The sequence below is a fragment of the Oncorhynchus masou genome, unplaced genomic scaffold (assembly GCF_036934945.1).
Source record: "Oncorhynchus masou masou isolate Uvic2021 unplaced genomic scaffold, UVic_Omas_1.1 unplaced_scaffold_7783, whole genome shotgun sequence".
NCBI lineage: Eukaryota > Metazoa > Chordata > Actinopteri > Salmoniformes > Salmonidae > Oncorhynchus > Oncorhynchus masou.
Genome location: NW_027014252.1, coordinates 1 through 13,192, shown reverse-complemented (window position 1 = coordinate 13,192; position 13,192 = coordinate 1). Strand labels below are relative to the sequence as shown.

The window sequence follows — 13,192 nt, the reverse complement described above, 5'->3', positions numbered from 1 at the left end:
AAGGGAGAGTATGCTGGTGTTCTCCAGACAGTGCTCCACAAGGGAGAGTATGCTGGTGTTCTCCAGACAGTGCTCCACAAGGGAGAGTATGCTGGTGTTCTCCAGACAGTGCTCCACAAGGGAGAGTATGCTGGTGTTCTCCAGACAGTGCTCCACAAGGGAGAGTATGCTGGTGTTCTCCAGACAGTGCTCCACAAGGGAGAGTATGCTGGTGTTCTCCAGACAGTGCTCCACAAGGGAGAGTATGCTGGTGTTCTCCAGACAGTGCTCCACAAGGGAGAGTATGCTGGTGTTCTCCAGACAGTGCTCCACAAGGGAGAGTATGCTGGTGTTCTCCAGACAGTGCTCCACAAGGGAGAGTATGCTGGTGTTCTCCAGACAGTGCTCCACAAGGGAGAGTATGCTGGTGTTCTCCAGACAGTGCTCCACAAGGGAGAGTATGCTGGTGTTCTCCAGACAGTGCTCCATTAAGGGAGAGTATGCTGGTGTTCTCCAGACAGTGCTCCATGCAAGGGAGAGTATGCTGGTGTTCTCCAGACAGTGCTCCACAAGGGAGAGTATGCTGGTGTTCTCCAGACAGTGCTCCACAAGGGAGAGTATGCTGGTGTTCTCCAGACAGTGCTCCACAAGGGAGAGTATGCTGGTGTTCTCCAGACAGTGCTCCACAAGGGTATGCTGGTGTTCTCAGACAGTGCTCCATATGCTGGTGTTCTCCAGACAGTGCTCCACAAGGGAGAGTATGCTGGTGTCCTCCAGACAGTGCTCCACAAGGGAGAGTATGCTGGTGTTCTCCAGACAGTGCTCCACAAGGAGAGCTGGTGTTCTCCAGACAGTGCTCCACAAGGGAGAGTATGCTGGTGTTCTCCAGACAGTGCTCCACAAGGGAGAGTATGCTGGTGTTCTCCAGACAGTGCTCCACAGGGAGAGTGCTCCATGCTGGTGTTCTCCAGACAGTGCTCCACAAGGGAGAGTATGCTGGTGTTCTCCAGTGCTCCACAAGGGAGAGTATGCTGGTGTTCTCCAGACAGTGCTCCAGGGAGAGTATGCTGGTGTTCTCCAGTGCTCCACAAGGGAGAGTATGCTGTTCTCCAGACAGTGCTCCACAAGGGAGAGTATGCTGGTGTTCTCCAGACAGTGCTCCACAAGGGAGAGTATGCTGGTGTTCTCCAGACAGTGCTCCACAAGGGAGAGTATGCTGGTGTTCTCCAGACAGTGCTCCACAAGGGAGAGTATGCTGGTGTTCTCCAGACAGTGCTCCACAAGGGAGAGTATGCTGGTGTTCTCCAGACAGTGCTCCACAAGGGAGAGTATGCTGGTGTTCTCCAGACAGTGCTCCACAAGGAGAGTATGCTGGTGTTCTCCAGACAGTGCTCCACAAGGAGAGTATGCTGGTGTTCTCCAGACAGTGCTCCACAAGGGAGAGTATGCTGGTGTTCTCCAGACAGTGCTCCACAAGGGAGAGTATGCTGGTGTTCTCCAGACAGTGCTCCACAAGGGAGAGTATGCTGGTGTTCTCCAGACAGTGCTCCACTGGTGTTCTCAGACAGTACTCCACAAGGGAGTATGCTGGTGTTCTCCAGACAGTGCTCCACAGGGAGAGTATGCTGGTGTTCTCCAGACAGTGCTCCACAAGGGAGAGTATGCTGGTGTTCTCCAGACAGTGCTCCACAAGGGAGAGTATGCTGGTGTTCTCCAGACAGTGCTCCACAAGGGAGAGTATGCTGGTGTTCTCCAGACAGTGCTCCACAAGGGAGAGTATGCTGGTGTTCTCCAGACAGTGCTCCACAAGGGAGAGTATGCTGGTGTTCTCCAGACAGTGCTCCACAAGGGAGAGTATGCTCCACAAGGGAGAGTGGTGTTCTCATGCTGGTGTTCTCCAGACAGTGCTCCACAAGGGAGAGTATGCTGGTGTTCTCCAGACAGTGCTCCACAAGGGAGAGTATGCTGGTGTTCTCCAGACAGTGCTCCACAAGGGAGAGTATGCTGGTGTTCTCCAGACAGTGCTCCACAAGGGAGAGTATGCTGGTGTTCTCCAGACAGTGCTCCACAAGGGAGAGTATGCTGGTGTTCTCCAGACAGTGCTCCACAAGGGAGAGTATGCTGGTGTTCTCCAGACAGTGCTCCACAAGGGAGAGTATGCTGGTGTTCTCCAGACAGTGCTCCACAAGGGAGAGTATGCTGGTGTTCTCCAGACAGTGCTCCACAAGGGAGAGTATGCTGGTGTTCTCCAGACAGTGCTCCACAAGGGAGAGTATGCTGGTGTTCTCCAGACAGTGCTGGTGTTCTCAGACAAGGGAGAGTATGCTGGTGTTCTCCAGACAGTGCTCCACAAGGGAGAGTATGCTGGTGTTCTCCAGACAGTACTCCACAAGGGAGAGTATGCTGGTGTTCTCCAGACAGTGCTCCACAAGGGAGAGTATGCTGGTGTTCTCCAGACAGTGCTCCACAAGGGAGAGTATGCTGGTGTTCTCCAGACAGTGCTCCACAAGGGAGAGTATGCTGGTGTTCTCCAGACAGTGCTCCACAAGGGAGAGTATGCTGGTGTTCTCCAGACAGTGCTCCACAAGGGAGAGTATGCTGGTGTTCTCCAGACAGTGCTCCACAAGGGAGAGTATGCTGTTCTCCAGACAGTGTCCACAAGGGAGAGTATGCTGGTGTTCTCCAGACAGTGCTCCACAAGGGAGAGTATGCTGGTGTTCTCCAGACAGTGCTCCACAAGGGAGAGTATGCTGGTGTTCTCCAGACAGTGCTCCACAAGGGAGAGTATGCTGGTGTTCTCCAGACAGTGCTCCACAAGAGTATGCTGGTGTTCTCCAGACAGTGCTCCACAAGGAGAGTATGCTGGTGTTCTCCAGACAGTGCTCCACAAGGGAGAGTATGCTGGTGTTCTCCAGACAGTGCTCCACAAGGGAGAGTATGCTGGTGTTCTCCAGACAGTGCTCCACAAGGGAGAGTATGCTGGTGTTCTCCAGACAGTGCTCCACAAGGGAGAGTATGCTGGTGTTCTCCAGACAGTACTCCACAAGGGAGAGTATGCTGGTGTTCTCCAGACAGTGCTCCACAAGGGAGAGTATGCTGGTGTTCTCCAGACAGTGCTCCACAAGGGAGAGTATGCTGGTGTTCTCCAGACAGTGCTCCACAAGGGAGAGTATGCTGGTGTTCTCCAGACAGTACTCCACAAGGGAGAGTATGCTGGTGTTCTCCAGACAGTGCTCCACAAGGGAGAGTATGCTGGTGTTCTCCAGACAGTGCTCCACAAGGGAGAGTATGCTGGTGTTCTCCAGACAGTGCTCCACAAGGGAGAGTATGCTGGTGTTCTCCAGACAGTGCTCCACAAGGAGAGTATGCTGGTGTTCTCCAGACAGTGCTCCACAAGGGAGAGTATGCTGGTGTTCTCCAGACAGTGCTCCACAAGGGAGAGTATGCTGGTGTTCTCCAGACAGTGCTCCACAAGGGGAGAGTATGCTGGTGTTCTCCAGACAGTGCTCCACAAGGGAGAGTATGCTGGTGTTCTCCAGACAGTGCTCCACAAGGGAGAGTATGCTGGTGTTCTCCAGACAGTGCTCCACAAGGGAGAGTATGCTGGTGTTCTCCAGACAGTGCTCCACAAGGGAGAGTATGCTGGTGTTCTCCAGACAGTGCTCCAGGGAGAGTATGCTGGTGTTCTCCAGACAGTGCTCCACAAGGGAGAGTATGCTGGTGTTCAAGTGCTCCACAAGGGAGAGTATGCTGGTGTTCTCCAGACAGTGCTCCACAAGGGAGAGTATGCTGGTGTTCTCCAGACAGTGCTCCACAAGGAGAGTATGCTGGTGTTCTCCAGACAGTGCTCCACAAGGAGAGAGTATGCTGGTGTTCTCCAGACAGTGCTCCACAAGGGAGAGTATGCTGGTGTTCTCCAGACAGTGCTCCACAAGGGAGTATGCTGGTGTTCTCCAGTGCTCCACAAGGGAGAGTATGCTGGTGTTCTCCAGACAGTGCTCCACAAGGGAGAGTATGCTGGTGTTCTCCAGACAGTGCTCCACAAGGGAGAGTATGCTGGTGTTCTCCAGACAGTACTCCACAAGGAGAGTATGCTGGTGTTCTCCAGACAGTACTCCACAAGGGAGAGTATGCTGGTGTTCTCCAGACAGTACTCCACAAGGGAGAGTATGCTGGTGTTCTCCAGACAGTACTCCACAAGGGAGAGTATGCTGGTGTTCTCCAGACAGTGCTCCACAAGGGAGAGTATGCTGGTGTTCTCCAGACAGTGCTCCACAAGGGAGAGTATGCTGGTGTTCTCCAGACACTCCACAAGGGAGGAGAGTATGCTGGTGTTCTCCAGACAGTGCTCCACAAGGGAGAGTATGCTGGTGTTCTCCAGACAGTGCTCCACAACAAGGGAGAGTATGCTGGTGTTCTCCAGACAGTGCTCCACAAGGGAGAGTATGCTGGTGTTCTCCAGACAGTGCTCCACAAGGAGAGTATGCTGGTGTTCTCCAGACAGTGCTCCACAAGGGAGAGTATGCTGGTTGCTGTGAAACATGTTAGAGCATGTCATTCTAATCCCATTAGACTCCTTATTAACCAGACATTTAACTCTTCAAGGACTCACCTTGTTTATCACTGCATCTATGTGCTTGGAGATGTTGTGTGTGTGTGTGTGTGCTTGGAGATGTTGTGTGTGTGTGTGTGTGTGTGTGTGTGTGTGTGTGTGTGTGTGTGTGTGTGTGTGTGTGTGTGTGTGTGTGTGTCACCTAGCTACAGATTGTAACTCCCCAGAACTGAACCATTATATTAGTAGTTACAGGTGTGGCTATACAAAACGTATGCAGAGATTTTTCAACTAACCTGGTTTTGGCAATAATATCTTCAACCTCAAGTTGTGGAAACAGGAGTCTCATAAAATGTCAGTGTAAATTCCGTTTGAATTTAGAAAATGCTCAGTTATTAAAATAAATAAAAGTTTTGCTCCATGAAGCAATTTAACAATGTGTACCCCGCCATCTTGTCTATTTCAAGTTTTCTCTCATTGATGGAGACAGGTGTCTGTCATCGTGGACCCACCCGTCTCAATCAAAGATTTGAAAAAAATATATTTACATGTCAGTCATTTAGCAGATGCTGTTGTCCAGATTGATTTACAGGAGCAATTAGGGTTAAGCGTCTTGCTCGAGGGCACGTGGACAGATTTTCAAAACAGCAACCTTTGTGTTACTGTCTCAACACGCTTTACCGCTAGGCTTCCTGCTGCCCCAGTGGTGCCACACATTGTTCAATTACTTCAAGGTGCAAAACATTTAGATTTATTTTTTATAACAGAGCATTTTCTAAATTCAAACAAACCCCCCTGCAACTAGACACAGATATTTTACGAAACTCCTGTTTCCACAAATCGAGGACGAAGATAGTATCGCCACTACCAGATTAGTTTAAAAATATCTGGCAACGTTTTGTATAGCCACAACTGTAACTACCAGTATAAATATGAAATTGTGGGGTTAAATCACATTATCTGGTGTTACAATCTGTAGCCATGTCTCACCAACACTGCTGGGGTCAATGGAGACATAGGGTGTGGCTCTGCTCAGCCTCAGATCTTCCAAAGCTGCCAGCTCTGCCTCCGCCTCTGCACACCAATCAGAGACACACACTCCCTTAATCAACCAATTAAAACACACACACCCCTCCCTCCCCCCAATCAACAAATTAACACGGAAATTAATTTTAGGGCTTCCCCCTCTAGGCTGATCCGAGATGAGGATGATGATGGTATGGAGGAACAGGAGGAAGAGGATGATAATGATGATGACAAGCACATTCCTCCCAGTGTCACAAAACACAGTCAAAGACAAAGGACTCACTTTGCTGGATCTCTATTCTTTTCTTGGGGTTAGGAGGGATGACCGTGAAAGCTTTGTGACTGAAACCGAGAAACAGAAATTCATTCAATAAAATGTCATGCCAATGTGACAAGCCAGTCTGGCAGTTCACATCAAATTGGACAGGCTTTCAGCTAAGCTACTCTGAAATTCAAATGCCAAACGTCTAAGTGACAGTTTGTAACATGTAATAAAAGGCCAACAGGATCTGGTGAGGGAACAGAGCTTGACAACACCTGCGTGCCAGCTGGTGGTAGGTAGGATTATACAACCAGCAGCAGATGGCTTGGTGCTGAAGACTGAGCTATTTCCAGCTACCAGCTAGCTGTATACAACACACCACACACCTGCAATTAACTATACAGATAGGGCTAGAGTATACTGAGGTAGGTTATAGGAGTCCTCTAATAGGGCACTAGTGACCAAGCCTTCTGGAGAGCGACTGGATGTGCAGGCTTTCATTCCAACCTTGCTATAGAGTAACACAACTGTTTCAGCTAATCAAAGGTCCCAGCTGAGAATCCAGTGTGTCGAACCAGGGCTGGAGCCTGGAGTAGCCTATAAGTATTCAAACCCAGCAACTCTCCAGGACCAGGGTTGACTACCCATAGGGCCTTCTTGAAGAGGAAAGGTACTTCAGCTGTCCCTCTCACCTCTGAATTGCATAGTGCGCCCTGGGTCTCGAAGTCCGTTCCTCTTCTTGCCTCGCCTGAGATGCTTCTTTAGACTTTGAAGAAGTTACAGTTGATTTTGGAGACGTGGCTGTTGGTTTTTGACAGAGCACAGCTGATTTCGAAGAGGAGAGTGTTGATTTGGGAGCGGTGGAGGTTGATCTCGCTCTCCTATCGCACCTGGGAGCGCACAGCTTGACCTGCTGCTGGGTCTTCATGGTCTCGCATCGGTCGCTATGGATACATCTGGGACAGCTCGACGCCCGCGGTTTGCGAGGAGCTGCGACTTTGTGTTGAGTTGTCGAACCTGGTTTCGTTTCAACCGGTTTCGTTTTCACTTCGACGACTCTTGTTTTCGTTTCAATAACAGGCTTTTGCTTGATGACCCTTGTGGTCGGCATTTTATCAATAACAAATATATAGGCTAGGTCAAGGCTCCAAATAAATTCCTTATCATCTCACCTTGTCAATAATAGTTGAATCGGTTCTACAATGGTTTTATCAAATCTCTGAATTAGTAGGCTATTAGCCTGTGAGGTGCTGGATGCTGTGGAACTGTCTGGCTTGTCTGCCTTCACCTGGCAACCGCTTGTTGACAGTGGAATCCCGTGCCACGCGCAGGCTGCCGGGCAAATTAAATTCAAAAGGTTTTAACTGTAATCCGATTACTGACTGGACAGAATCCCCAAAGGATGCTTGACCTTGTAATGAGCATAGCAGCAGGAAGTGGGGTTGCGGAGGGCACCCCTGAAAAATCATAATAAAAAACAGATAATACTTTTTTCAACAGAATCTATATCCTTCTTGGAAAAAAATCCCTTTTTTTCAACAACAAAAAAACGAATCTTTTTGACGAAAAAATAATTTCACACTAGTATTAGATATACAGTAGACATCTGAAGTTAGGGTAAAATATGTTTTTCAGCATCTCTGCAAAAAAGGTAGTTCATTTAAGAACAGTGTCTTGCAGGATTCAATAGTCATAAATTGTAAGTGTTGTTGTCCTGTCCTTTTCTCTGTGATGTCATTCTAATGGGATCCATAAAGAACACAACCCTGTCTCTTTCTCTGTGATGTCATGCTAAAGGATTTTCAGAAAGAACACAACCCTGTCTCTTTCTCTGTGATGTCATTCTAAAGGATTATCAGAAAGAACACAACCCTGTCTCTTTCTCTGTGATGTCATTCTAAAGGATTTTCAGAAAGAACACAACCCTGTCTCTTTCTCTGTGATGTCATTCTAAAGGATTTTCAGAAAGAACACAACCCTGTCTCTTTCTCTGTGATGTCATTCTAAAGGATTTTCAGAAAGAACACAACCCTGTCTCTTTCTCTGTGATGTCATTCTAAAGGATTTTCAGAAAGAACACAATCCTGTCTCTTTCTCTGTGATGTCATTCTAATGGGATCCATAAAGAACACAACCCTGTCTCTTTCTCTGTGATGTCATTCTAATGGGATCCAGAAAGAACACAACCCTGTCTCTTTCTCTGTGATGTCATTCTAATGGGATCCATGAAGAACACAACCCTGTCTCTTTCTCTGTGATTGTTATGAACTTGAGTGAAGACCCAAAAGCGGTTTTAACAGAAAACAGAGTTCTTTAATGAAAAACAGGAATGGCATAAATCCTCTTCCAACGTTGTCAGCGGAACAAAAAGAACGTTAGTATAGTGCAGGATGCACCTGCCAGGCAGACTTCGACAGGACAGGACAAGGTGGAAGCAAACGAGACGACAGCTTGCTTCTGGCATCAAAAAACACAAACAGAATCAGACACTGAAAGTAGCAGGAACAGAGAAAGAAATAGAGACCTAATCAGAGGGGAAGAGAACAGGTGTGAAAGAGTGAATGAGCTAGTTAGAGGAGATGTAGAACAGCTGAAGAATGAGAGACAGAGAAGATAACCTAAAAAGACCAGCAGAGAGAGAGAGTGAAGAGAAAGGACAGGAACAGACATAAGACATGACAGTACCCCCCCCCACTCACCGAGCGCCTCCTGGCGCACTCGAGGAGGAAACCTGGCGGCAACGGAGGAAATCATCGATCAGCGAACGGTCCAGCACGTCCCGAGAGGGAACCCAACTCCTCTCCTCAGGACCGTACCCCTCCCAATCCACTAGGTACTGATGACCACGGCCCCCGGCGCATGTCCAAAATCTTACGAACCCTGTAGATGGGTGCGCCTCGACAAGGATGGGGGGAGGGACGAAAGGGGGGCAAGAACGGGCTTAACACAGGAGACATGGAAGACCGGGTGAACGCGACGAAGATGGCGCGGGAGAAGAAGTCGCACTGCGACAGGATTAATGACCTGGGAAATACGGAACGGACCAATGAACCGCGGGGCCAACTTGCGAAGCTGTCTTAAGGGGAAGGTTCTGAGTGGAGAGCCATACTCTCTGACCGCAACAATATCTAGGACTCTTGGTCCTACGCTTTATTAGCGGCCCTCACAGTCTGCGCCTATTACGGCAAAGTGCCGACCTGACCCCCTTCCAGGTGCGCTCGCAACGCTGGACAAAAGCCTGAGCGGAGGGGACGCAGGACTCGGCGAGCTGAGATGAGAACAGCGGAGGCTGGTACCCGAGGCTACACTGAAAAGGGGATAGACCGGTAGCAGACGAGGGAAGCGAGTTGTGGGCGTACTCTGCCCAGGGGAGCTGTTCTGACCAAGACGCAGGGTTACGAAAAGAAAGACTGCGTAAAAATGCGACCAACAGTCTGATTGGCCCGTTCGGCTTGACCGTTAGACTGGGGATGAAAGCCGGACGAGAGACTGACGGAAGCCCCAATCAAACGGCAAAACTCCCTCCAAAATTGAGACGTGAACTGCGGGCCTCTGTCGGAAACGACGTCAGACGGAAGGCCATGAATTCGGAAAACATTCTCGATAATGATCTGAGCCGTCTCCTTAGCAGAAGGGAGCTTATCGAGAGGAATGAAATGAGCCGCCTTAGAGAATCTATCGACAACCGTAAGAATAACTGTCTTCCCCGCTGATGAAGGCAGTCCGGTGATAAAATCTAAAGCGATGTGAGACCACGGTCGAGAGGGAATGGGAAGCGGTCTGGAGACGGCCGGCAGGAGGAGAGTTCCCAGATTTAGTCTGCGCGCAGACCGAACAAGCGGCGACAAATCGACGCGCGTCACGTTCCCGAGTGGGCCACCAGAAACGCTGGCGAATGGAAGCGAAGCGTACCCGAACGCCGGGGTGGCCGGCTAACTTGGCAGAGTGGGCCCACTGAAGAACGGCCGGACGAGTAGGAACGGGAACGAACAGAAGGTTCCTAGGACAAGCTCGCGGCGACGGAGTGTGAGCGAGTGCTTGCTTTACCTGCCTCTCAATTCCCCAGACAGTCAACCCGACAACACGCCCGTCAGGGAGAATCCCCTCGGGTCGGTGGAGACCTCAGAAGAACTGAAGAGACGAGATAAAGCATCAGGCTTGGTGTTTTTTGAGCCCGGACGATAAGAAATAACAAACTCGAAACGAAGCGAAAAACAGAGCCCAACGAGCCTGACGCGCATTAAGTCGTTTGGCTGAACGGATGTACTCAAGGTTCCTATGGTCAGTCCCAACGACAAAGGAACGGTCGCCCCCTCCAACCACTGTCGCCATTCGCCTAGGGCTAAGCGGATGGCGAGCAGTTCGGATTACCAACATCATAGTTACGTTCTGACGGCGATAAGCGATGAGAGGAAAACGCGCAAGGATGGACCTTGCCGTCAGAGAGAGAGCGCTGAGAAAGAATGGCTCCCACGCCCACCTCTGACGCGTCAACCTCAACAACAAACTGGCTAGAGATGTCAGGTGTAACAAGAATAGGAGCGGATGTAAAACGATTCTTAAGAAGATCAAAAGCTCCCTGGGCGGAAACGGACCACTTAAAGCACGTCTTAACAGAAGTAAGGGCTGTGAGAGGAGCTGCCACCTGACCGAAATTACGGATGAAACGACGATAGAAATTAGCGAAGCCCCTGTAGAAAGCGCTGCAGCTCGACGCGTGACTTAGGAACGGGCCAATCAATGACAGCCTGGACCTTAGCGGGATCCATCTTAATGCCCTCAGCGGAAATAACTAGAACCAGAAAAGGGACAGAGGCGGCATGAAAAATGCACTTCTCAGCCTTCACATAAAGACAGTTCTCCAAAAGGCGCTGGAGGACGCGTCGCACGTGCTGAACATGAATCGAGAGAGACGGAGAAAAATCAGGATATCGTCCATGTAAACGAAAACAAAATGTTCAGCATGTCTTCTCAGGACGTCGTTAACTAGTGCCTGAAAGACAGCTGGAGCGTTAACGAGGCCGAAAGGAAGAACCCGGTATTCAAAGTGCCCTAACGGAGTGTTAAACGCCGTCTTCCACTCGTCCCCTCCCTGATGCGCACGAGATGGTAGGCGTTACGAAGGTCCAATTTGGTGAAAAACCTGGCTCCCTGCAGGATCTCGAAGGCTGAAGACATAAGAGGAAGCGGATAACGATTCTTAACTGTTATGTCATTCAGCCCTCGATAATCCACGCATGGGCGCAGGGACCCGTCCTTCTGAACAAAAAAAAACCCGCTCCGGCGGGGAGAGGAGGAGGGAGACAATGGTACCGGCGTTTGAGCGAAACCGACAAATAATCCTCGAGAGCCTTACGTTCGGGAGCCGACAGAGAGTATAATCTACTCCCCGGGGGGAGTAGTTCCCGGAAGGAGATCAATACTACAGTCATACGACCGGTGGGAGGAGAGAAGTGGCCTTGAACGACTGAACACCGTGCGCAGATCGTGATACTCCTCCGGCACCCCTGTCAAATGCCAGGCTCCTCCTGTGAAGTAGAGACAGAGGAAACAGGAGGGATAGCAGACATTAAACAGGTTACATGACAAGAAACATTCCAGGATAGGATAGTATTACTAGACCAATTAATAGAAGGGTTATGGCGCACTAGCCAGGGATGACCCAAAACAACAGGTGTAAGGTGAACGAAAAATTAAAAAAGAAATGGTTTCGCTATGATTACCAGAGACAGTGAGGGTTAAAGGCAGCGTCTCACGCTGAATCTTGGGGAGAGAACTACCATCTAAAGCGAACAAGGCCGTGGGCTCCCTAACTGTCTGAGAGGAATGTCATGTTCCCGAGCCCAGGTCTCGTCCATAAAACAGCCCTCCGCCCCAGAGTCTATCAAGGCACTGCAGGAAGCAGATGAACCGGGCCAGCGGAGATGGACCGGAAAAGTAGTGCGTGATCCAGAAGGAGAGGCCTGAGTAGTTGCGCTCACCAGTAGCCCTCCTACTGATGAGCTCTGGCTTTTACTGGACATGAGGTGACAAATGACCAGCGGAGCCGCAGTAGAGACAGAGGCGCATGGTGATTCTCCGTTCCTTCTCCTTGGCCGAGATGCGGATACCCCCAGCTGCATAGGGCTCAGCATCCGAGCCGGGGAGGAGGGTGGCAGTGATGCGGCAGGTGGCAGTGATGTGGAGAGAGGGGAGCAGGAGAACGCAGCTCCTTTCCACGAGCTCGGCGACGAAGATCAAACCGGCCGCTCTATGCGAATAGCGAGAGCTATTAAGGAGTCCAGACTGGAAGGAACCTCCCGGGAGAGGATCTCATCCTTAACCCGACGAGGAGACTCCTCCAGAAAACGAGCGAGCAAAGCCGGCTGCTCCAGACACTTGAGGCAGCGAGAGTGCGAAACTCAATAGAATAATCCGTTATGGATCGATTCCCCTGACATAGGGAAGACAGGGCCCTGGAAGCCTCCTCCCCAAAACAGAACGGTCAAAACCCGTATCATCTCCTCCTTAAAGTCTTGATACTGGTTAATACACTCAGCCCTCGCCTCCCAGACTGCCGTGCCCCACTCACGCGCCCGTCCGGTAAGGAGAGAAATGACGTAGGCGATGCGGGCTGCGCCCTCCTGGAGTAAGTGTTGGGCTGGAGAGAGAACACCACATCACACTGAGTGAGGAATGAGCGGCACTCAGTGGGCTCCCCAGAGTAACACGGCGGGTTGTTGATCCTGGGCTCCGGAGACTCGGGAAACCCTGGAAGTGGGCGGTGGATCGAGGTGGAGTTGGTGAACCTGTCTTGTGAGGTCGGAGACTTGGACGGCCAGGGTCTCAATGGCATGTCGAGCAGCAGACAATTCCTCCACGTGTCTGCCTAGCATCGCTCCCTGATCTCGACGGCGGAGTGAAAGGGTCCGGAGCCGCTGGGTCCATTCTTGGTCTGATTCTTCTGTTATGAACTTGAGTGAAGACCCAAAAGCGGTTTTAACAGAAAACAGAGTTCTTTAATGAAAAAACAGGAATGGCATAAATCCTCTTCCAACGTTGTCAGCGGAACAAAAGAACGTTAGTATAGTGCAGGATGCACCTGCCAGGCAGACTTCGACAGACAGGACAAGGTGGAAGCAAACGAGACGACAGCTTGCTTCTGGCATCAAAAAACACAAACAAGAATCAGACACTGAAAGTAGCAGGAACAGAGAAAGAAATAGAGACCTAATCAGGAGGGGGAAGAGAGAACAGGTGTGAAAGAGTGAATGAGCTAGTTAGAGGAGATGTAGAACAGCTGAAGAATGAGAGACAGAGAAGATAACCTAAAAAGACCAGCAGAGAGAGAGAGTGAAGAGAAAGGACAGGAACAGACATAAGACATGACAGTG

The 13,192-nt window shown here is 50.3% G+C and overlaps 1 protein-coding gene across 1 annotated transcript; it reads right to left on the bottom strand.

Annotated features, from left to right (window-relative positions):
- Positions 1 to 5,434: 5,434 nt before the first annotated feature.
- On the bottom strand, positions 5,435 to 7,123 carry LOC135537434 (uncharacterized). Its single transcript, XM_064963600.1, has 3 exons — positions 6,512 to 7,123; positions 5,841 to 5,899; positions 5,435 to 5,605 (listed from the first exon to the last, which is right to left on the bottom strand). Exons 1-3 carry the CDS (start codon positions 6,928 to 6,930, stop codon positions 5,478 to 5,480), a joined length of 606 nt encoding a protein of 201 aa, XP_064819672.1. The 5' UTR covers positions 6,931 to 7,123; the 3' UTR covers positions 5,435 to 5,477.
- Between the last annotated feature and the right edge of the window lie 6,069 nt (positions 7,124 to 13,192).

Bases quoted from the DNA above. Each gene is read 5' to 3' on its own strand.
- LOC135537434 (XM_064963600.1), bottom strand. From the start codon at position 6,930: ATGCCGACCACAAGGGTCATCAAGCAAAAGCCTGTTATTGAAACGAAA. The intron at 5,900-6,511 runs GTGAGAGGGACA...TCTCGGTTTCAG, and splicing joins GCGCACTATGCAATTCAGAG to TCACAAAGCTTTCACGGTCA. The intron at 5,606-5,840 runs GTGAGTCCTTTG...ATTGGTGTGCAG, and splicing joins AAGAATAGAGATCCAGCAAA to AGGCGGAGGCAGAGCTGGCA.